Below are 23167 nucleotides of genomic sequence, written 5' to 3'. Positions count from 1 at the left end.
ATATAATTTATTTATCAGTTTTCATTTGTTCCAGTTAATATCTGGTCTAATTCCATTAACTCTTGTTGCTTATTGTTGTTGTTTTATTTTTATTTATTTTTTATAAATGTATCAAATCAATGCATGAACAGTGTGGCACCTGGGTGTCATACATTCTAATACAAATAAAACTAATAAAGTTAATCATAATTAACTTTAATTAACATGTCTTAGATGTTCTTCGGTTGTCCCAGCTTTGTGGCAGCTATCTTTAGGCTGTCTACCACAGTCCAGTGAAGTAGGCTGGGCTGAGAGAGGGGATGACTGGCCCAAAATCAGCCAGTCAGTTGTTAACTCACTGAGCCATTTCTGAACAGGAGAGTCCCAGTATGACTGCATCTGTCATTTTGGGGGCTATTATGATTCAAATTATTTCCCAGTGATCCGCTAACTCTAGTCTCAATGGTTCAGTCAGGTGGGTGGCATAGGCTCCCCCTATTAGAGACCCGTTGACCTGTTAGAACCGGATTGAATGGGCCGGTCTTTTTGCTCTGATCCCCCAGTTTCAGGACTGTGGTCGGGTTGATCAAGCCTGAATCTATTAGGGCTTGAAAATCCCCCTGGCTTCCTATTTTTGGGGCTGTGAGGCATATTGGAAAAAGGAAAGGATGAATTGGTCTTCTCACCATTGGGTCATTTTCGCCCTTGTCATCACTGTCATAGGATTCTGGTGACTAGTCTTTGTTGCCTGGGGTCCTCCTCTTTCGTCTGGGTGGGGAGGGACCTCTGCAGCCTGGAGGGCCTTCCGGGATGCGTGAGTGGCCTGTTTGTGGCTCCATTCCAGTCATGCCCTGGGTGGTGGCTCTGTCCTTGGCATCGGGATTGGGATCATGCACACAGATGCCATATGGCCCAACCCCCCCCCCCACATCTGTAGCATTTCAGTGGACTTCAAGGGGGGCTGGTTTCAGGGCCCGCTGTCTTGCTGTGGGTCCCCATTGGCCAGGTGGTTTCAGGTTGAATTGACCTCTCTCTTTCGTGTCCGGTCGCTTTCTCATGTTGTTAGCATGCAATCCACTGTCAACTTTTATTGCTACTTGGAACCACTCAGAGAGTCGTTTTGGGACTCTCAGGCAGTTACATGGGCAATCTGTTGGTCCAGACTTGTTCTGAAAAAATGCACTAACAGACGCTCTGGTAAGGGGGGTAGCCTTCCAATGACTCTCCTAAATTTGCGGATATGCTCTTTGATAGGGTGGCCCTCTGCTTTAGGTCACTGAGCTCATCTTCCATGTACAGGTCCTCCTCCACCTCCTCAAATCTGGCCTCTAGAAGTTGTAGGAAATCATCTATGCCTTGCAGTTGGGGAGCTCTCCTCTTGTGGAGGGCTGCTAGCCATTCCCTTGCTTCTACCTCTAGTCCCTCTGTGATAGTATTCACTATGGCTCTGAGGGATGAGTAGATGTGTCCATAGCATTCTAGGTGGATCTCAGCTGAGCCAAGGAATAGGGCTAACTGATCTGAGTCCCCATCAAACTTTCCCCTGAACCAAGGCAATTCAATCAGGACTGCCCTTCCATCCTCCTGTCAGCCTTTGTATGCTTGTGCTTGATATGTCTGGAGATACTCCTCAGTTCTAGTTCGGAGGGAGGGGTGAGATGGTCTGCCCTGGGCAGCCTGCCTGCTACGTGGGAGAGGCACTGGTTTCAGCCTCCTTCTAATGGGTAGAGAAGGGGGGCTGCGTTCCCATCTGCTTCTTGTCACTTCAAAAGGATCCACTGCTCCTCCCCTCTCTTTTGACCTGCATAATGGCCTTGCTTCACGCAGGGTGGCCCAGTCAAATTCCTCCATCTGGGTCTTTCGGGGCATGGCTTGATTCCAGTCCAGCATCTCCTCCACTCTTCCCAGCTCGCTCAGGGCTCTCCCCTTTTTCTGGGCATTGGGGCAGGGGAGCTCAGCTTTAGCTGCTTTAGGGGTTGAATATGCATCTTCTCTTGCTTCCCCCATCTTGGCTTTGATGTCTGAGGTCAGACTGCACTCTAGTGGTGCCTGGAGGGAACTCAGTAAACCATGGCAAAGGGCCAACTATCCAAAGTGCAGTCACATTGTCCCATCTTTTTTTATTTGAACAGCACAGGAGTGGCCACCCAGGACTTTACCCGCTGGATAGATTTTTTTTTTTTAATTTTTAAACAAACATAGAACAAACAAACATAAACACACACAATACACAAAAATCATCCTCCAGTTACATACAATATGTCGATTGCTTACAAAGTTTTGTGCTTTCTCACAATAGTCCCCACTTGCAATTTACACAAATTCTCATGTCATCAATCCAATATATGTATAAACAATTATTATAAGTATTAAACATTCATTATATTCATTCATCCTTTTATATAAAATATTAAATTTAAAGTAAATCTATATTATGGCATTTAATTACCCTCCTAAAATCTTCCAATAGCATTACATCTTTATACCATATTCTATGTGTGTGTGTGTGTGTGTGTGTGTATGCATTATTATCATTGTTACTCATTTATTTGACTATAACTATTATCACTCCATTTTATACATAATACTCTAAATTTAACTAAGTTTAACTTAGTTTTTATTATGACCTTTCATTACATCATCCTTTGTCCTTCCAGTAGTAGTGCAATCTTATATCTCTTGCCATTTGTAGTATTAGTGTTCTGGTTCCTTTCTTGATAAGTCTTGTATGGACTTCTCTTAGCAACTTCTTGCTCATTGCATATCTTGTAAAAACTCGAAACCCTCCATCAGTTCCTTCCATCAGCTTGCCTTTGGTTATCACAGATGCTTCTGCTGAAATTTCTCTCATTACTTCTGTCAAATTTTCTCCCCTTTCTTCTGTTATACTTAGAGTTCCAATCCATCAATCTCCCCTTTCCATATTCTACTCTTACCATTTCCAACCACGCTCTGTTTACTATCAATATCAACAATTTTCTTGTCTTTTTTGTTCATCTTTTTCTTCAATTTTTAGAGCTCTGTCCTCAAGTTTCATCATCATTTGAGTATCCTCAATTTTTCCATCTATTTTTCCTGTTCTGTGTTTTATATTCTCCATTCTCTTCTCAATATTCTCTGTTGTTACTAATATTTTTTGAATTTCTAACATAATCATTTGCAATGTTAAAGTTTCTTTTTCGTGTTGTGCCATTCTTCCAACTTATAAACACTGCCACTATAAAATCCAAGGCTTTTTGTGTTAAATTTCAAACAAGTTCATTATAATCTTTCACGTCAAGGCTTTCTCTTCAGTCCAGCTCCAGAAAAGCACCTGTATAAACAACCCGTGTGTTAGGGTTCTAAATACCATGCAGAAATAAATCATTGTCCAAGGCAAAACATCCTTAAAGGTCCAATTTATTCTACAGGCAAGTTAGCACCTCTATGGAAAAATTCCAACTCTGAATTACATCCTGAAATTCCACACAGTTGAAAGTTCATGATCTATCCCCACACCCACAAATCCATCACATGTTCCAATCATCATCTTCCACGCTGGCATCTACACCCCTCTGTTTCCGGTCAGGTGTCGAGGTGCGGAGACAAAAGATGACCTTGGCTTCTATAAAAGAATGTCAACAATACCTTCTACAATCCTACTCCTTTCTATTCCCCCCTCCCAACTACTACACTATTGAAACAGCAAGAAAATTATAAGAAAGTGTGGCAGGCCAAAGATCCTAAAAAGAACATAACTACAGGCCTGACAGGCGGCCTCTCCTCAAAAGAAAAACGTTTCCTGCAAAGAGAATAACATAAAAGTTAACATAACAAAATTAACCACCTCTTCTCCACCCAGGGGAACCCTTTGACTTCTCGGGAAACTTCCCATTGAATTGCTTTACTAACTTCTCCACTTTTAGGTTCCCACTGTTCACCCAATTAGCTTCAGACCAAGGGTAACCCTTCCAATGCACTAAGTACTGTAAGCAACCCCTATTCAGCCTGAAATCTACAATTTTTTCCACCTCAGATTGTGTTTCCCCTTCTATCACTACAGGAGGAGATTGAGCTTGGGTGGATGCTCTTCTGTTAGACCCAATTACTGGTTTCAACAAGCTACAATGAAATTCTGGGTCAAATTTCCCTAGACTTCTGGGTAGACTGAGTTGAACTGTCACTGGGTTAACTATCTTCACTATTGGGAATGGACCTAGAAATTTTGGACCCAATTTCTTGCTAAGCATTTCTAATCTTATGTATTTGGTAGATACAAAAACATTGTCCCCCACACGGTAGAGGTTTTGGAGCGAGCGATGTTGATCATCTTGCTTCTGGTAAGCTTCTGCCGCAACTGCTAGAGCCTTCTTCGTATTCTCCCATCCTTTCTTTACCATGTCCATCCATTCACTCAAAGACATGAAGGAAGGAGGTTCTCTAGGCAACTCAGGCATGGCAACAACTTCCATGCCACTGGTAATCTGGAAACCCGCTAATCCTGTGCTGCTGTGGACCGCATCATTGTACGCCACTTCAGCGAAGGGTAGCAAGTCCAACCAGTTGTCTCGCTGATAGTCCACAAAACACCGGATGTATTGTTCCACCACCGCATTGACTTCCTCTGCTGCACCGTTCATGCTGGGATGAACCTCTGAGCTCAGTTCTTGTGTGGACCCAATGGATCTCAGGACCTCTCTCCAGAACTTGGCTGTGAACTGGACTCGCGGGCTGAAATGATCCTCTTGGGTACTCCGTGCAAGCGATAAATGTGTTTCACAAACATTTTCGCTAATTCGTTTGCGGATGGCAATCCTGAGCAAGCAATGAAGTGTGCCTGCTTAGAAACCAAATCAATAACTGTCCAAATTACTTTATGCCCACTGCTGTCTGGGAGTTCCACGATGAAGTCCATTGTGACCTCTTCCCATGGCCATTTAGGGCTCTCTGCTGCAGGTGCTGTAGGTTCTGGGTTCTTGGATTCAATCATCCATGGCTGGCCTTTTTCCTCCGAGGCCTCCCCCTTGGTAGGACTCTTCATCACCTGAAGTTGAGGATCCTCTTCCAGAGGTCGGTTGGGCATTTCCCCCTCCGAGGCCTCCCCCTTAGTTGGACTCTTTGTCACCTTCAGTTGGGGATCCTCCTCCGGAGATTGTTTGCCTTTTTCCTCTTCCGAGGCCTCCCCCTTGGTAGGACACTTCGTCACCTTAAGTTGGGGATCCTCCTCCGGAGATTGTTTGCCTTTTTCCTCTTCCGAGGCCTCCCCCTTGGTAGGACACTTCGTCACCTTAAGTTGGGGATCCTCTTCCAGAGGCTGTTGGCCCAGATGACTCTTCTGTGGTGGCATCTGGGACCCTCTCTTTACCGCCGTGGTGGTTGGTGCGCACGTTTGTGGCATTGGGGCTGGAGCCAAGCACTCTGACGCTCTGTGGCCAAGTTGACAACAATGGTGGCATTTAATTGGCCCCCACGAGGAATGGAACCTAGTTACATCTCTAAACTTAGGAACCGTTTCATCACACTGCCTTGCTCTCCAACTTGCAGCTGCCCCCTTGGTAAACCCTTCTTCCATGGTGGAGATTGCTTCTCTGTAGGAAGGTGGGGTAAGAACCTTTTGGGCAATTGCAGATGCACCTTGTCCCGCTTCCCATCCTGCAGGACTCTCTTTGGTAATCCCTTTTTCCATGTTGGTGATTGCTACTCTGTAGGAAGGTGGGGTAAGAACCAGTGACGTGCAGTCAGGTGAGGCAAGTGAGGCACAGCCTCACCACTCTCATCATGAAAAAAAAAAGGAAAAGGAAAAAGCTGAGCTAGTTGCTGCCTCACCGTGGATGACTCTGCTTAACCTCAGTGGTGCTCTCCCTCCCCAAGTGTAGTGACTTCCTCCCCAGGCCCCCATTCATTTCTCTCTCTCACACACACAGCTGGATAAAACTATATAAAAATCTAGCCCAGCTTCACTGATTACAAGTTTGAAAAGGCAACGTGGCTCCACCTGCAATCAAACTACACTTGGGGAGGGAGAGCACAAGCGAGCACTGAGGAGACCACAGGAGGAGGCAGGAAGCCAGGCAAAGAGCCATGCTGTAGTACACACACTTCCCCCCAGCCTCTTTCTTTTGGAAGGCTCAGCTCCCCTCCGGCTTCTCTGCCTCTCCTCTCACCCCAGCCTGCCAGCAGGAGGTGGTGGGTGGGCTTTATTGTGTTCCAGGCATTTCCCACCCAGACAGCAGGCTGCATTTGCAATGGTGGAGGTGTTTGGGAAAGGCAGCAGGGGAATGGGGGGGGGGGTGGCAGAGGAGCTGCTTTCAAGCCACTGGAAAAGATATCCAGGGAAGGGGTAGGAGAGATAGTCCAATCCAACTTCTGTGTGTGTGTGTGTGTGTGTGTGTGTGTGTGTGTGTGCGTGTGTTTGAGAGAGGGGGAGTAAGGGAGAGAGGGAGGAAGGAGGGGAAGGAGAAGAAAAAGAAAAAGAAGGAGCAAAGGAGAAAAACAAATGCTGTCGCTTTAAATTGGAACTGAGCATGCCTGCCAGTGGAATTATGGGAGTTGAAGTCCACAAGTCTAAAAATATTTGAAACCGAGCACTGTGTCAGTGCCTCACCAGTCATAAACCTCACCGCACGTCACTGGTAAGAACCACTTGGGGCCTTGCAGGCGCACATTTTCCCGCCATCCACACTGCAGGCCTCTGTTTGGTAATCCCTTCTTCCATGGAGATTTCTTCTCTGTAGGAAGGTCTGGTAAGAACCTTTTTGGGCCTTGCAGGGGAGACTGGAACCGGTGTGGAGGTCAATCCCTCGGTTGGCCACTGCCCAGCTTTCTGCCATGGTGCCATCTGCTGAGGGAGGGCAGGTGCCCACTGGCATCCCTCCCATCCATGACCTGGGGTTAAGACCCTTCCCGGGGTTGCCTGCTTCACAGGTTGCAGCTCAACCAATGATGGCTGGCTAGGGGGGTGATTGTGCCAAGGACCCTCCTGCTGGCTTGGAGGAGTTATGGGCCAAGTAGGTGCCCACTGCTGGCTTGGAGCATTTCCCCATGCTGATGGCAAAGGAGGTGGCCAGTAGCATCTCTTCCATCCAAAATTTGGGAAGAAAACCCAATCTGGTTTTGCTTCATTTACTGGTTGCAGCCCCATTTGTGGTGGCTTGCAAGTGAAAGATGCTGGCGAAATCCCTTCTTCCTGCCTCAGTTGAAATTCCCATTTTGAAAGGGAGTCTTTCTCCCAGTTAGTTGCAGGGTAATAAGCCATTTCATTTATTGCCGTCTGGAAGGAGCCCAAGCCTCCGTTCTAGGGTTTTTTTCTTTTTTCTTTTTTTCTCCAAGCCTTGCTTCCAAGCTGGGGGGAAGGAGGGGGAGCATGCACTCACGTTTTGCTGAAGAAGTTTGGTCTTGTTGTTTCTCCTCCTGCATTCCTCCAGATGCAATTAAACTGGAAGCAGCATTCCATTGCCTTTGAAGTTCCAGCACTCAGCTTCTTATCACCAAAAGCTTCTCATAATTCTTCGCTGATATTTCCGCTGTCCTGGTCAGCGTTGGGAATGCCGCGACCCCCATCACCAGCTCTTCCATCACCAGCCCCTCCCCCATTGAGAGAGGTAGGGTGCTAATGAAATATTTTTAAAGGGGAGAGTTGGAATAATGTTAGGGTTCTAAATACCATGCAGAAATAAATCATTGTCCAAGGCAAAACATCCTTAAAGGTCCAATTTATTCTACAGGCAAGTTAGCACCTCTATGGAAAAATTCCAACTCTGAATTACATCCTGAAATTCCACCCAGTTGAAAGTTCATGATCTATCCCCACACCCACAAATCCATGACATGTTCCAATCATCATCTTCCACGCTGGCATCTACACCCCTCTGTTTCTGGTCAGGTGTCGAGGTGCGGAGACAAAAGATGACCTTGGCTTCTATAAAAGAATGTCAACAATACCTTCTACAATCCTACTCCTTTCTATTCCCCCCTCCCAACTACTACACTATTGAAACAGCAAGAAAATTATAAGAAAGTGTAGCAGGCCAAAGATCCTAAAAAGAACATAACTACAGGCCTGACACCGTGCTCTCCCCACTATCACTTTCAATAAACAAACTGAGAAACCTTGAGATATAAGTCAAATATTCAAAGAGAAAAGAGAAAAACAATATTTCCAAGCCTCCAGCCTCTAAGTGGCAGTGTTACTTCTTTTTCCTCTGCTTTTACATCCCTCTTTGTGTTCCAAACTTAAGGAGAAAAGTTCTTAAAAGAAAAACAATCCAATCAAGCTTTGTACAAAAAAAGAATTTTTTAATCCGTAAGTTTGAAAAAAGGAATAAAAAGTAGAAGAAAAATTTAACCAATCCAATTTAAAAAGTAGGAAACATTTTTAAAAATTCCATCCGTAAAAAGAAAAAATTAAAAAGAGATAACACACAAAGTTTAATTCTGGCTTAATCTCGTTGCTTACTCTTCTGTCTTCAATTTTAATTTAACGTTTTTTTGGGGGGGGGGGTAATCTCTTCTCTAATAGTAAAATTTTTCTCACCAATTCGACACACTTTCTCTCCTGTTTTCCTTCCATTCTGGAGCTGACCCAACTTCAGCAACTTCAATGGCTGCGTTTCTGTTGCGGGAAAAAAGAACCTCTCCTGGATCAATCAGGGACTTTGCGATGTCCCTGAGATCAGCAGGATGTGCCCTCCTCTATCACTGTCTCTACGGGACAATTTAGGTCCAAAAGGACCGTCCAGTGGCAGAGATATCGACTGCAATCTTGGAACCCCAAGATCGCATGTCGTATTGTCGCGACGTCAGCTCCTCCCTCCACCCCTGGCTAGATTTTTGTTGATGTAGTCCCGTACATCTCAATTGTGCAGTCGATGGGAGGGTGATGGGGGGGTGAGCACGTCACTTTCTTTCTCACTGAACATCCCTGCTAGGTCTCAATATTCTTTGGGGATTAGTTGAGTTCCTGGTGGTTGCTGTGGAGTGGCTTTCAGGAGCTCATTTCTTTCGGTTTCTGCCCAGTGCTGAACAGCTCCTCCCTTCTGGCTGCTTTGACCCTCATTTTTCTCTCTTTCCCTTTTCACCAGATCGTACGACCCCACTTGTCCAGCCAGGACAGTCCCAGAATCATTGCCTCTGTCATTTCCGTGACTATTATGAACCAGATGATTTCCCAATGTTGGTCCATCACCTGCTCAGTGAGATGCATTGCAGGGGAACCTTCTATCAGTGATCCATTAATTTGCTTGAGGCTCATGGCTCAGGGCAGTCTCCTGGCTGATTCCTAGTTTCAGCACTGTTGATAGGATAATTAGCACCTGGTACAGCCTGAATATATTAGGGGGTCCACCTCTCCCTGGATTCCTGGCTTTGGAACCACAGTTTTTGTGGGGATGGCAAAAGGGCAGATGACTTCACTTACCATTAGGTCATTTTCACCCTCATCATCACTGTCATAGGGGGAAAGCTGCTGGTTCCTCTGGGATGGAGTTCCCTCTCCCTCACTTGAAGAGGCACACCAAGCTTGACTTTTCCCAACCTTTCCACGGCGGCTTTTTTGGCTTTGAAGGTGCAGCCGGGGTTACTTTCAGCTGGGGTGTTGGTGCCAGGCAGAGGTGCAAAGAAAAAGGATGAGCTTGGCTTTCTAGAAAGAATGTTGTTATGGATACATCGCATCTAACTCCTACAATCCCCCCTCCCATTTTCCAACAATAGAAAATGCATAGTAGAATAATAGAAAGTATGGCAGGCCAAAGATCCAAGAGAAAAGATGGCTGCAGGCCGACAGGCAGCCTCTCCTCAGAAGAAAAGTGTATCCTGTAATAAGAATAATTTAGGAGGTTAACATAAGCATAACTAACCACCTTTCCCCCTCCCCCAGGGGGACCCTTTGGCTTATCGGGAAATTTATTATGGAATTGTTTTACTAACTTGTCAGTCTTTACATTCCAACTTTTCTTTTCTTTTTTTAGTTTTAAATTTTATTTACAAACATGTAAAATACACATACACAAAACTTAGACGTATACCACATTTACACAATACAATACGAACAGGAGCTTCCTGTTCTTTCTAATAGCAATTGCCAATCGATATTGCTCACCTTATATTGTTTCCCCTTGTATTATATTTCATTTGTATTTCACCATTCTTAACCCTCTTATCTTACTCTTCTGTCTGCTATATTGGCTGATTACCTCTAGTAAGTTTAAACCACTTGGATACATATATGTGTTAATTCTGCTTAACTACTATTTTTGGGCTTTGTTGTCTTCCTTAATTGATCCTTGTTTCTTTCCTCCATCCACCTATACCATTTATCCCATATCTAGTAGTATTCAGTTTCTTCTTTTCCTTGGATTTCTTTTGTTAAGTTGTCCATTTCAGTACTGTTCATAACCTTTCTTATTATTTCATCTTCGCTTGGAATTAATTTGTTTTTCCATTTCTGGGCAAAGGCAATCCTTGCCACCGTAATTATATGTAATGTTAAATACTGAATTTTTTTTATATTTCACAGTCATTATTCCTAATAAAAATACTTCAGGTTTCCATTCTATTTTAACACCTGTTATTACCTCTAGCCACTTTTTGATCCTTTTCCAAAAAAATTTAGCCTCCTCACAGGTCCACCATAAGTGGTAGTATGTTCCATGTATTGATTCACATTTCCAGCATTTTAGGGAGGTATTTGTTGAGATTTTAGCTAACCTTGTTGGTGCCAACTTTTCACCCATGTTGCTTCAGACCAAGGGTACCCCTTCCAATGCACTAAATATTGTAAATGACCTCTGTACAATCTAGAGTCTAAAATTTGTTTCACTTCATAGTGAGTTTCTTCTTGTATCACCACTGGAGGAGTGGGTGGTTGAGTCATTGGTCTTAGATTGGACCCAATCACAGGTTTCAACAAACTACAATGAAAGATTGGGTGAATTTTCCCTAGGATCCTGGGCAGACTGAGCTGAACTGTAACTGGGTTAATTATTTTCACTATTGGGAAAGGACCTAAAAATGTTGGCCCTAATTTCTTGCTAGGCATCCTTAACCTTATGTATTTAGTAGACAAGAAAACTTTATCCCCCACATGGAAGGGGCTTGGTGCGAGCGGTGCTTGTCAGCTTGTTTCTTGTACTCTTCTGCTGCCTTTGCCAGAGCCTTTTCGTATTATCCCACCCCTTTTTATGAGCGTCCATCCATTCAGTCAGAGATATGGAGGAGGGGGGTTCTCTGGGTAGTTCAGGCATGGGAACAAATTCCATGCCGCTGGTTACTCGAAAAGGAGGTAATCTAGTTCTGCTTTGGACAGCGTTGTTATACATGACTTGGTGAATGGTAGCAAGTCTGACCAGTTGTCCTGCTGGTAATCCACATAGCAACAGATGTATTGTTCCACCATTGCATTCGCGTGTTCTGCTGCTCCGTTCATGCTCAGATGGAAAGGCCGAGCTGTCTCCTTGCGTGGACCCAACCGAACTCTGCAGTCAGAGGTGATTCTCCTGGGTACTCTATGTAGGTGGTAAATGTGTTTGACAAACATCTTCACTAGCTTCCTTGAGGATGGTAATCTTGAGCGATAAAATGAGCTTGCTTGGAAAATAAGTCGATGACTGTCCAGATTACTTTATTTCTGCTGCTGTCTGGGAGTGCTACGATTGCAATCTTTTCCCATGGTTGGCTAGGGCTGGCCACCTGTTGTGATAATCCAGGACGCTTGCCTGGCTGTATTTCCATGGTTCTGCAGGTGGCACAACTTTTCACATAGTCTTCCACTTCTGCTTTCATTTTAGGCCACCAAAATTGATGTCTGGCAAGGTGGAGGGTTTTTAGAAATCCAAAGTGACCTCCAATTTTGTGTCATGGCTTCGCTGTAGTACTTCCAGCTTCAAATTTGCAGTGACGTACAGTTGGATCCTTTCCAGGCTAAGCCATCTCTCATCATCAGGATGTCTTTGTTGTTGTTGAGCCAAGAGTCAGTTAGCAGCGCCAATTTCACTGCTGCGGTCAGCTTGTCCTGGCTGAGAACATGCTGCCATATGGTCTGGCCTCGGATGGTGGCTTGAGCTGCCATTTGGTTGGGGTGAATTATGGCATGAATCACCTCCTCCCTCCAACTGTCATACTGCAGTTTCCTAGATAAGGCATCTCCCAGCAAGTTCTTTCCAGCAGGGATGTGCTTCACTTCGAATTTAAATCTTCTGAAATGTCGTTCCCTGCGAATTTGCTTTGGAGACAGTTTCCATTGACGTTTAAGGGCTTTGAAGTTTTTATGGTCAGTCCATACCTCGAATGGCATGTTCCTCCCCTCTAGGAAATGTCTCCAGGTGAGTAGTGCCCAACGGAACGCATAGGCTTCTTTCTCCCAAATGGCCACCTTCTTTCTATGGCAGTGAGTTTTTTGGAGACATAAGCACATGGCCAGAGTTGTCCCCCTTTATACTTTTGCAACAGCACTGCCACTACAGCCACATCACTGGCATCTGATTGGATTATGAATTGCCGTTCTGGGTCATGGTGTTGCAGAATGGGCTTCTGGGCAAAAAGCCAATAGACTGGTTTGGCTTTGGCTTTGTCAGTGATGGCCCTGTTTTTAACAGTTCAGTCCAGGGCAAAGTGACGTCTGCAAATGCCAGGATGAATTGCCTGTAGAAATTAGCAAATCCCAGGAAACTTTGTAGCTGTTTGCGGGTGCGTGGGGGGTGCCAGTCTAGCACTGCTTTCACTTTTCCTGGTTCTATTTCTATCCCATCGCTGGAAATATGATAACCAAGATAATCCAGGCAGGTCTTGTGGAATTCACACTTTGATAGTTCAGCGTAGAGCTTGGTGGCTAGAAGTTTTTCCAGGACCTGCCGCACCAGCTTTACATGCTCTTCTAGGGTCTCCAAAAAGACAAGAATGTCATCAAGGAGCACCCCTTTGTACAGCTGTTCATGCAGCACCTCATTAATGAATTGCATGAAGACTGCAATTGGACCCTTGTAAGCCAAATGGTTTGACTTTGAATTGGAAACCCCAAGGGGGCAGTTAAAGGCTGTCTTCCATTCATCCCCCTCCCTGATTCGTATGTGATAATATGCCTCTCTCAAGTCCAGTTTGGTGAACACTTCGCCTTTGGCCAAGTGGTTCAACATGTCCTTCATGAGGGTGAGGGAATAGGTGTTTTCTATGCAAATGGTGTTAATCCCCTGGAAATCAATGCAGAGCCTCCCCCCTCCATCTTTCTTCTCTTTGAAGAGAACAGGGGCTGCTACTTTCGACTTGGCTGGTTGGATAAAGCCCCGCTCAAATCGGCATCAATGTATTTCCCTAAATCCTCCATTTCTTTAGGAGTCATAGAGTACATCTTAGGCTTTGGTAGTTTTGCCCCAGGCACGAACTCTATTGCGCAGTCAATGGGTCAGTGAGAGGGGAGATAATTGCAATCTTCCTCACTAAAAAACCCTTCCAAATCCCAGCATTCATTGGTATTTGCTGTATGCCTGGAAGTTTAGTGTCTGCTGCAGGGGCTCAGGCTCTGGACTGTCTGTTTTATGGGATTCAATGGTCCCCAGGTGGCCTTCTGGCTTCATGGGGAGTGGGGGGAGCGGCCCAATGCCTAAGGTCAAGTTTCAAATGCTGTCCTCCCACTTTATTGTAGATGCCCACTTGTCTAACCATGCAAGCCCCAAGATGATTGATTCATTCATTTTTGGTGCTATGATGAATCTGAGGAGTTCATGGTGGCACCCTATCTGCAACTTCACTAAGTCAATGATTAGCTTGGCCGGGGTCCCTCCGATTAGCATCCAACTTGCTCAAACCAGTTGGGATGGGCTAAGGGTCTTGTGTGTATGCCCAGCTGCTTCACGATGGACATGCTGGGCATACACACAGTATGTATCAGCATGTTTCAGTCATAGGTTTCATCCCACCAAATTTCTGGTATTCCAGTTATATACCATATCTACCTTCATATATTAATAATTCGAGTTTACCCTGTTTGTTCTCCAAACTTTGTGAATTTGTATATAGGCATGAGATTTTTACATCTTCCTATGCTTCCTATGTCTCCTATTTGATGTTTGAGCTAGTCATTTTCTGAAAACATTCTTCCCAGTCTTTGTATTTTTTTATGGCTTATAAAATAAGCCATAAAAGTTTGTGCATTTTGTTGTATTTTATATACACTTTCCTAACAGAATTTAGAATCTTGTCCGGGTGGTAAAAGATTTTTGACAGCTGCATAAAAGTTTTATCAATTGGTTTCTATGTATGTATTAATTTGTTTCTATTTATGTATTCATGTATTTGTAAGTTTCCTTTCATATAAATTGGTTTACATTAGAGCAGAAATCGAGAAGGAAATAGAACAGAAAGCGAGCGGTAAAAAACAGCATAACAGAGCAAAATCAAAATAATGCAATATTTCCAGTTTTCAATTGGTTCTAACAGGTGAAAATGATACTTATTGTTAAACATTTGACACCATTTCATTATTAGTCAATCACAGTAGGCATTACTTTTTTGGTTTTGTTGCTGTATGGTTACATTGTTGCCAATATCAGAAATACAAAAATATCATTGTCTCATCATATTAATTTACCTGCACTGAATTGATTCAGAAACTTTGTATTTGTTTTGTTAGATTGGTAGGGGGATTACTCAACCCCCAATCTCAGTCTCAGTAGAGACTCCTAATCTTGACAACAGATTGCTTCCTAGCCTTTTAAAAACCCTTGAATATCTGGCCTTTTTTTTCACAAACATTGTAGCTTTGACATTGGATACCTATAAAGTTGCATAAGATGGGAGCTATATAAATGAAAAGAAGTGAGAGAAACAATGAAATAGAAACAAGAAAATGTCAATGCTGTTCAGAAAATTAATTTGCTTTGGAAATTGAATCAAACTATTTAAATTAAAATTTGGCGCAACACTCTAGCACATATAAAAGCTTAAATGTACTAAAGTAATGACAATAAGAACAAGCTTCAGTAATGATAATGACGAACTGGTACATAGCTTTTGTGTTTTGGATTCAGTTATCTACATCAAAGGATCTAACAACTAGTACTTGGTGAACTGCAATGAAAATCTTTGCTATATTCTGATTACAATATTTGTACCTTTTCCAATATGCTGCATTTTTTTGGTCTTCTCCATTCAGGTGTTTCTGGGAATATATCCAGATGAACACTTCACAGAGAAGCCAGTGAAAGAGGCCATGAGGAAATTCCGCAAGAATCTTGATGGAATTACAGGTTACATTGCTGAACGTAATAGGAACAAAAAACTTCCCTATTATTATCTTTCCCCAGATCAAATTCCTAATAGTGTGGCTGTCTAATTTTTTTTTGAAAATTAAGAGTTAATGTAGCTAGCCAAAAGGAAAATTATCTGAAGGATTTTAAAAAATTATAATTATCTGTCCAATATGGTATAGGATCTCTTGCTTGAGCAAATGGTTGGATTAGAAGACTTCCAAAGTCTCTTCCAACCCCATTACTCTGTTCCATAATAACAACAAAAAATTACTTGTTTGTTTTAGAAAGTGCTTCTAAAAAACCTGCTACTTTTCTACTATCTTTTAAGTAAGATAAGTACCATAACGGCTTAATATTGCTGATTATAAAAAAATACTCTTTTTAAATGCTATACAGAGCACATCTTATGTGACACTGACCTTCAAATATTTTTAAACTACCAGCAAGTATAACCAGCATAATCAGTGGGAAAGAAACCAAAAATAGCAATATTTCAAGGGCACAGTTCTCACGCTCTAACCAAGAATAATTTGTTTCTTTACTGCAGATGTGAAAACCTGTAATGATATGCATTAACACCAACAAATACATAAAATGCTTCTGTCATCATTGTGTCTTTTTAATGAAATTAAAGGGTACTAGATTTTAATGCAGCATACTTTTGCCACATTTCAGAATTATCACTATAGAATGGAATGGAATGGAATAGAAAATAACAGAATAGAACAGAACTTTATTGTCACTTTACACTTACATATGTACATTTAGATATGTAACAACTACCTTTTCAAATACCCTGAGGTATCTGATTGTACAAGACAGATCTCAGAATTGAGAGATCAGATCTCAACTTTTGCCAAAAGCACTAAAACCTGGTTCAATGACCGTGGGATTACTGTGCTTGATTGGCCTCTCCATTCTTCCTCCATACTCTGGGTCCTTGGTTTCCAAATGAGATGCAAAAGTTGCTCTCATCAGCAAAGAGGACTTTGGACCACTGGGCAACAGGACTTTGGATCACTGTGCTTCATTAAGACCAGGGTCAACGCAGCTGTGTACCAGGAGATTTTGGAGCACTTCATGCTTCCTTCCACAGACGAGCTTTATGGGGATGCTGACTTCATTTTCCAGCTGCCCACACTGCCAAAAGCACCAAAACCTAGTTCAATGACCATGGGATTACTGTGCTTGATTGGCCAGCAAACTCGCCTGACCTGAACCCCATAGAGAATCTATGGGGCATTGCCAAGAGAAAGTTGAGAGACATGAGACCGAACAATGCTGAAGAGCTGAAGGCCGCTATTGAAGCATCCTGGTCTTTCATAACACCTCAGCAGTGCCAGAGGCTGATAGCTTCCATGCTGTACAGTTTTCATGAGCTGTACGCCATAATCATCACAATTATAACAAATCACGGCTTGAACTATCTTGCTTTGCATGTAATGAGTCTTATATATTAGTTTCACCTTTTAAGTTGCATTACTGAAATAAATGAACTTTTGCATGATATTCTAATTTTTCGAGTTTCACCTCTATTTCAGAATTGGAGGTAGTGGTGATGATCCTCGTGCTCTGGAAAACTTGAAAACTAATATTTTGGATGCCACTTTTCCATGAAGTGGTAGACCAAAGGCATATCTCGGTGGTAGAACTCCAAAGCCTGAAAAGTTGAGTTTTGATGCATAGCTCAGATTCATTAAAAAAACACATTCATGAAACTCAGTCTCTAGAAAGCTTGAAAACTGCAGTTTGAGAACCGACCTGTCCATGAATAGGGAGAACAAAGGCATATCTCGGTGGTAGAACTCAATTCAGCCAGAAAAGTTGAGTAACAGTTAGCTTGGATTCATAAAACAAACATATTCATGATCCTCAGGTTCTGGAAATCTTGAAAACTCCAGTTTCAGATGCAAGTCTGTAAAAAGCTTGAAAGCAGCAGATTCAGATCCGACCTTTCCACAAAGAGGTAGGAAAGCTTGAAAACTGCATTTTCAGATCTGACCTTTCCATGAAGAGGTAGACCAAAGGCATATCTCGGTGGTAGAACTGCAAAGCCTGAAAAGTTGAGTTTTGACGCATACCTTAGATTCATAAAAGAAACATATTCATGAAACTCAGTCTCTAGAAAGCTTGAAAACTGCAGTTTGAGAATCGACCTGTCCATGAATAGGGAGAACAAAGGCATATCTCGGTGATAGAACTCAATTCAGCCAGAAAAGTTGAATAACAGTTAGCTCAGATTCATAAAACAAACACATATTCATGATCCTCAGGTTCTGGAAAACTTGAAAACTGTAGTTTCAGATGCAACAGTCTGTAAAAAGCTTGAAAACAGCAGATTCAGATCTGACGTTTCCACAGAGGTAAGAAAGCTTAAAAACTGTAATTTCAGATCCCATCTTTCCATGAAGATGTAGACCAAATGTATATCTCAGAATTGGTGTTCGAACTCAATTCAGCCAGAAAAGTTGTTTGACATAGTTCAGATTTATAAAAGAAACACATATTCATGATCTTCAGACTGTGAAAAGCATGATGAACGCATTTTCAGATCCGACCTTTCCATGAAGAGGTAGACCCAAGTATCTCGGTGGTAGAACTCCAAAGCCTGAAAAGTTGAGTTTTGACGCATAGTAATAATAATAATTTTAATTTATTTAATTTTAATTTATTAGCCGCTCCCTCTCCACAAAGGACTCGGGGCGGCGTACAATAAAACATATAAAAACATAAAAACATATGTGCAAACACATAAACATCCAAATACACACATATACAGAGACATACATGCACGGAGGAGGTAACAATTACATCACATTAAGAATATTAAAAAATCAACCATTAAAATACCCCTTAATAATAACACAATTTAAAATTTAAAAGGACTGTCAGGAGGAATAAGAAAAACTACGGTTGAGCCAGGCCAGATAATTGAAAAAGGTGGGTCTTAAGCTTTACACGGAAGGAGCGGAGATCGGAAGTAATCCTGATGTCACGGGGGAGGTCATTCCACAGGGCTGGGCCCATCACAGAGAAGGCTCTGCTCCTGGGTGTCGCCCCCCGACACTGTTTAGTGGACGGCACCCGGAGAAGTCCCTCTCTGTGTGAGCGGATTGGTCGTAGGGATGTATGGGGCAGGATGCGATCCCGCATGTAACTAGGTCCTGTGCCATGAAGCGCTTTAAAGATCATAATCAAAACCTTGAAACGCACTCGATAGACTAGCTCAGATTAATAAAAGAAACTCATATTCATGAAACTCAGTCTCTCGAAAGCTTGGAAAGTGCAGTTTGATAACCGATCTTTCCATGAATAGGAAGACCAAAGGCATTACTCGGTGGTAGAACTCCAAAGCCTGAAAATTGGTTTTGACGCATAGCTCAGATTCATAAAACAAACACATATTCATGATCCTCAAGCTCTGGAAAGCTTGAAAACTGCAATTTCAGGTGGCACCATTCTGTGAATATATACCTTTTGTCTACTTCTTCATGGAAAAGTGGGCTCTCTTGTGCAGTTTTCAAGCTTTCTTCAGACTTTCATAAATCTGTTTTTTTTGTTAATCTGAGCTAACTGTCAGTCAACTTTTCAGAATGAATTTAGTTTAATTTATCACCAATTCTGCCTGTCGGATCTGGAAATGCAGTTTTCAAGCTTTCCAGATCATGAGGATAATGAATTTCTGTTTCTTTTATGAATCTGAGCTTGAAAACTGCAATTTCAGATCCCACCTTTCCGTGAAGAGGCAGACCAAAGGCATTTCTCAAAATTGATGGTCAAACTCAATTCAGCCAGAAAAGTTGAGTTTGATAGTTAGCTCAGATTCATAAAAGAAACACATATTCATGACTTTCAGGCTCTGGAAAGCATGAATAATGCATTTTCAGATCCCACCTTTCCATGAAGAGTTAGGCCAAAGGTATCTCAGTGGTAGAACTCAATTTAGCCAGAAAAGTGTTTCACAGTTAGCTCAGATTAATAAAAGAAACACATATTCATGACTTTCAGGCTCTGGAAAGCGTGAATAATGTATTTACAGATCCCACTTTTCCATGAAGAATTAGACCAAAGATATCTCGATGGTAGAAATGTATTCAGCCAGAAAAGTTAGCTCAGATTAATAAAAGAAACACATATTCAGGAAATAGTAGTTTTCAAGCTTTCTACAGACTTTAATGAATCTGGTTTTTTATTAATCTGATCTGTCACTCAACATTTCAGGCTGAATTGACTTCTATCACCAATTCTGCCTGTCAAAAATACAGTTTTAAAGCTTTCCAGATTGTGAGTCCCTTTTGGGAGAGGGGGCGGTATAAAAGTCCAAAATAAAGTAAAGTAAAGTGAGGATAATGAATTTGGGTTTCTTTTATGAATCTGAGCTAACTGTCAAACTCAACTTTTCTGACTGAATTGAGTTCTACCACTGAGATATACCTTTGGTCTACCTCTTCATGGAAAGGTGGAATCTGAAAATGCATTTTTCACGCTTTCGAGCCTGAAGATCATGAATATTTCTTTTTTCAATCTGAGCTATGCGTCAATCAACTTTTCTGGCTAAATTAAGTTCTACCACCAATTCTGAGATATGACTTTGGTCTACCTCTTCATGGAAAGGTGGAATCTGAAGATGCATTTTTTACGCTTTCAAGCGCCTGATTATGTGTTTTTTTTTTAATGAATCTGAGCATTTCAAACAACTTTTCAGGCTAAATTGAGTTCGACCACCAATTCTGAGATATGACTTTTGTCTACCTCTTCATGGAAAGGTCGGATCTGAATATGCAATTTTTAAGCTTTCCAGAGACTGACTCATGAATATGTGTTTCTTTTATGAATCTATGCATAAAACACAATTTTTCAGGCTTTGGAGTTCTACCACTGAGATATGCCTTTAGTCATCCTATTCATGGAATGGTAGGATCTGAAATTACAGTTTTCAAGATTTCCAGAACCTGAGGATCATGGAAAGCTTGAAAACTGCAGATTCAGATCTGACATTTCCATAAAGACATAAAGGCATATCTCAGAATTGGTGGAAGAACTTAATTCAGCCGTAAAAGTTGCTTTGACTCATAGCTCAGATTCATAAAAGATACACATATTCATGATCTTCAGGCTCTGGAAAGCATGAAAAATGCATTTTCAGGTCCCACCTTTCCATGAAGTGGTAGACCAAAGGCATATCTCGGTGGTAGAACTCCAAAGCCTGAAAAGTTGAGTTTTGACGCATAGCTCAGATTCATAAAAGAGAGACGTATTCATGAAAGTCAGTCTATAGAAAGCTTGAAAATTACAGTTTCAGATCCAAAGTCAGTCTGAAGAAAGCATGAAAACTGCAGATTCAGAACCGAAGTTTCCATGAAGAGGTAGACCAAAGTCGTATCTCGGTGTTAGAACTCCAAAGCCTGAAAAATAGCATTTTCACGCATAGCTCAGATTAATAAAAGAAACATATTCATGAAAGTCAGTCTATAGAAACCTTGAAAACTGCAGATCTGATGTTTCCATGAAGCATATACAGAATTGGTGGTAGTGGTGGTGATCCTCATGCTCTGGAAAACTTGAAAACTACAATTTCAGATGCCACCTTTCCATGAAGTGGTAGACCAAAGGCATATCTCGGTGGTAGAACTCCAAAGCCTGAAAAGTTGAGTTTTGACAAATACCTTAAATTTATAAAAGAAACGTTCATGAAACTCAGTCTCTAGAAAGCTTTTTTTCGAGTTTCATCTGTATTTCAGAATTGAAGGTAGTGGTGGTGATCCTCATGCTCTGGAAAACTTGAAAACTAATATTTCAGATGCCACCTTTCCATGAAGTGGTAGACCAAAGGCATATCTCGGTGGTAGAACTCCAAAGCCTGACAAGTTGACTTTTGATGCATAGCTCAGATTCATTAAAAAAAACACATTCATGAAACTCAGTCTCTAGAAAGCTTGAAAACTGCAGTTTGAGAACCGACCTTTCCATGAATAGGGAGAACAAAGGCATATCTCGGTGGTAGAACTCAATTCGGCCAGAAACGTTGATTGACAGCTCAGATTCATAAAACAAACACATATTGATGATCCTCAGGTTCTGGAAAATTGGAAAACTGCAGTTTCAGATCTGACGTTAGTCTATAGAAAGCTTGAAAACAGCAGATTCAGATCCGACGTTTCCACAAAGTGGTAGGAAAACTTGAAAACTGCTTTCAGATCCCATCTTTCTGTGAAGAGGTAGACCAAATGTATATCTCAGAATTGGTGGTGGAACTCAATTCAGCCAGATAAGTTGTTTGATAGATTTATAAAAGAAACACATATTCATGATATTCAGGCTGTGAAAAGCATGATGAATGCATTTTCAGATCCGACCTTTCCATGAAGAGGTAGACCAAAGGCATATCTCGGTGGTAGAACTCCAAAGCCTGAAAAGTTGAGTTTTGACGCATAGCTCAGATTAATAAAAGAAACTCATAGTCAGCGTTTCAAATATCATCCAGAATTAAATCAAAGTTCAAGGCATAGCTTTCATCAAAGTTCCAATTTAATAAGAGAGACATGGTGCAATATGTGGAAACTCAAATCTGAAAGTTTCCTGGGTTTCCACCTAGCTGAAAGTTCAAAACCTTGCCCCCACACCCACAAGTCCATCACATGGTCCAATTTTCGTCTGCCACACTGGCATTTCCACCCATCTAGTTCCGGTCATGTGCAGAGGTGCAAAAATATGACCTTGGGCTTCTAGAAAGGGATGTTTTATTTTGACAACATATTCTGCTCCTTACTAATCCCCACTAATGAAACAGCATAGTAAAATAATAGAAAGTGTTGCAGGCCAAAGATCCTAAAAGGAATATGCCTGCAGGCCTGACTGGCAGCCTCTCCTCAGAAGAAAAAGTTTCCTGAAAAGAGAATAACATAAAAGTTAACATAACACAAAACCACCTCTCCCCCACCAAGGGGGATCCTTTAGCTTATCGGGAAACTTCTCATGAAATTGTTTTACTAACTTATCCACTTTAAGTCCCAGCTTTTCACCCAAGTACCTTTGGACAAAGGGTAATTGCCGACATGAACCAGATCCCAGTGCCCCTTCCAATGCACTAAATACTGTAAGCGACCCCTACATAGCCTGGAATCTAAGATTTTTTTCACCTCATAATGTGTTTCCGCTTCTACCACTACAGGAGGAGGGGGAGCTTGGGTGGACGGTCTTATGCTGGAGCCAATTTCTGGTTTCAACAAGCTACAATGAAATACTGGGTAAATTTTCTCTGGAATTTTCGGTAGACTGAGTCGAACTGTAACTGGGTTAATTATCTTTTCTATTGGGAATGGACCTAGAAATTTTGGACCCAATTTCTTACTAGGCATTCTTAATCTTATGTATTTGGTAGATACAAAAACTTTGTCCCCCACACTTTGTCCTCTCTTTTGAGAGATCAGTGTTTATCAGCTTGCTTCTTGTAGGCTTCCGCCGCATCTGCTAGACCTTTCTTCATATTTTCCCATCCTTTCTTAGTGTGTCCATCCATTCATTCAGAGGCATGGAGGAGGGAGGTTCTCTAGACAGCTCAGGCATGGGAACAAATTCCATGCCACTGGTAATCTGGAAAGGAGTTAATCCAGTGCTGCTATGGACTGCATTGTTGTACGCCACTTCGGCAAAATGTAGCAAGTCCGACCAGTTGTCTTGCTGATAGTCCACATAACACCGGATGTATTGTTCCACCATCGCATTGGCTCTCTCCGCTGCGCTGCTAGTGCTGGGATGAAATGCTGAGCTGAGTCCTTGTGTGGATCTGATGGATCTCAGGAACTCTCTACAAAACTTGGCAGTGCACTGAACTCCGTGGTCTGAAATGATCCTCTTGAGCACCCCGTGAAGGCGATAAATGTGTTTCACAAACATTTTCGCTAATTTCTTTGCGGACGGCAGCTCTGAGCAAGTGATGAAATATGCCTGCTTAGAAAACAAATCAATAA

General features: G+C 42.2%; 1 protein-coding gene across 1 annotated transcript in view; it reads left to right on the top strand.

The window, feature by feature from the left end:
* Positions 1-16700, top strand: part of ALOX5 (arachidonate 5-lipoxygenase) — a 298340-nt gene extending 281640 nt beyond the window's left edge. The window contains exon 14 of the mRNA XM_081949557.1: positions 15101-16700. Within this exon, the coding sequence (XP_081805683.1) occupies positions 15101-15280 (180 nt within the window). The 3' untranslated portion in view covers positions 15281-16700. The remainder of the gene's footprint in view (positions 1-15100) is intronic.
* The last annotated feature ends 6467 nt before the right edge of the window (positions 16701-23167 follow it).

The sequence above is a fragment of the Natrix helvetica genome, assembly GCF_964273705.1.
Source record: "Natrix helvetica genome assembly, chromosome: 3".
NCBI classification, from domain to species: domain Eukaryota; kingdom Metazoa; phylum Chordata; class Lepidosauria; order Squamata; family Natricidae; genus Natrix; species Natrix helvetica.
Note: the sequence above shows the minus strand (reverse complement) of the source record. Positions and strands in the feature narration are given on the sequence as shown.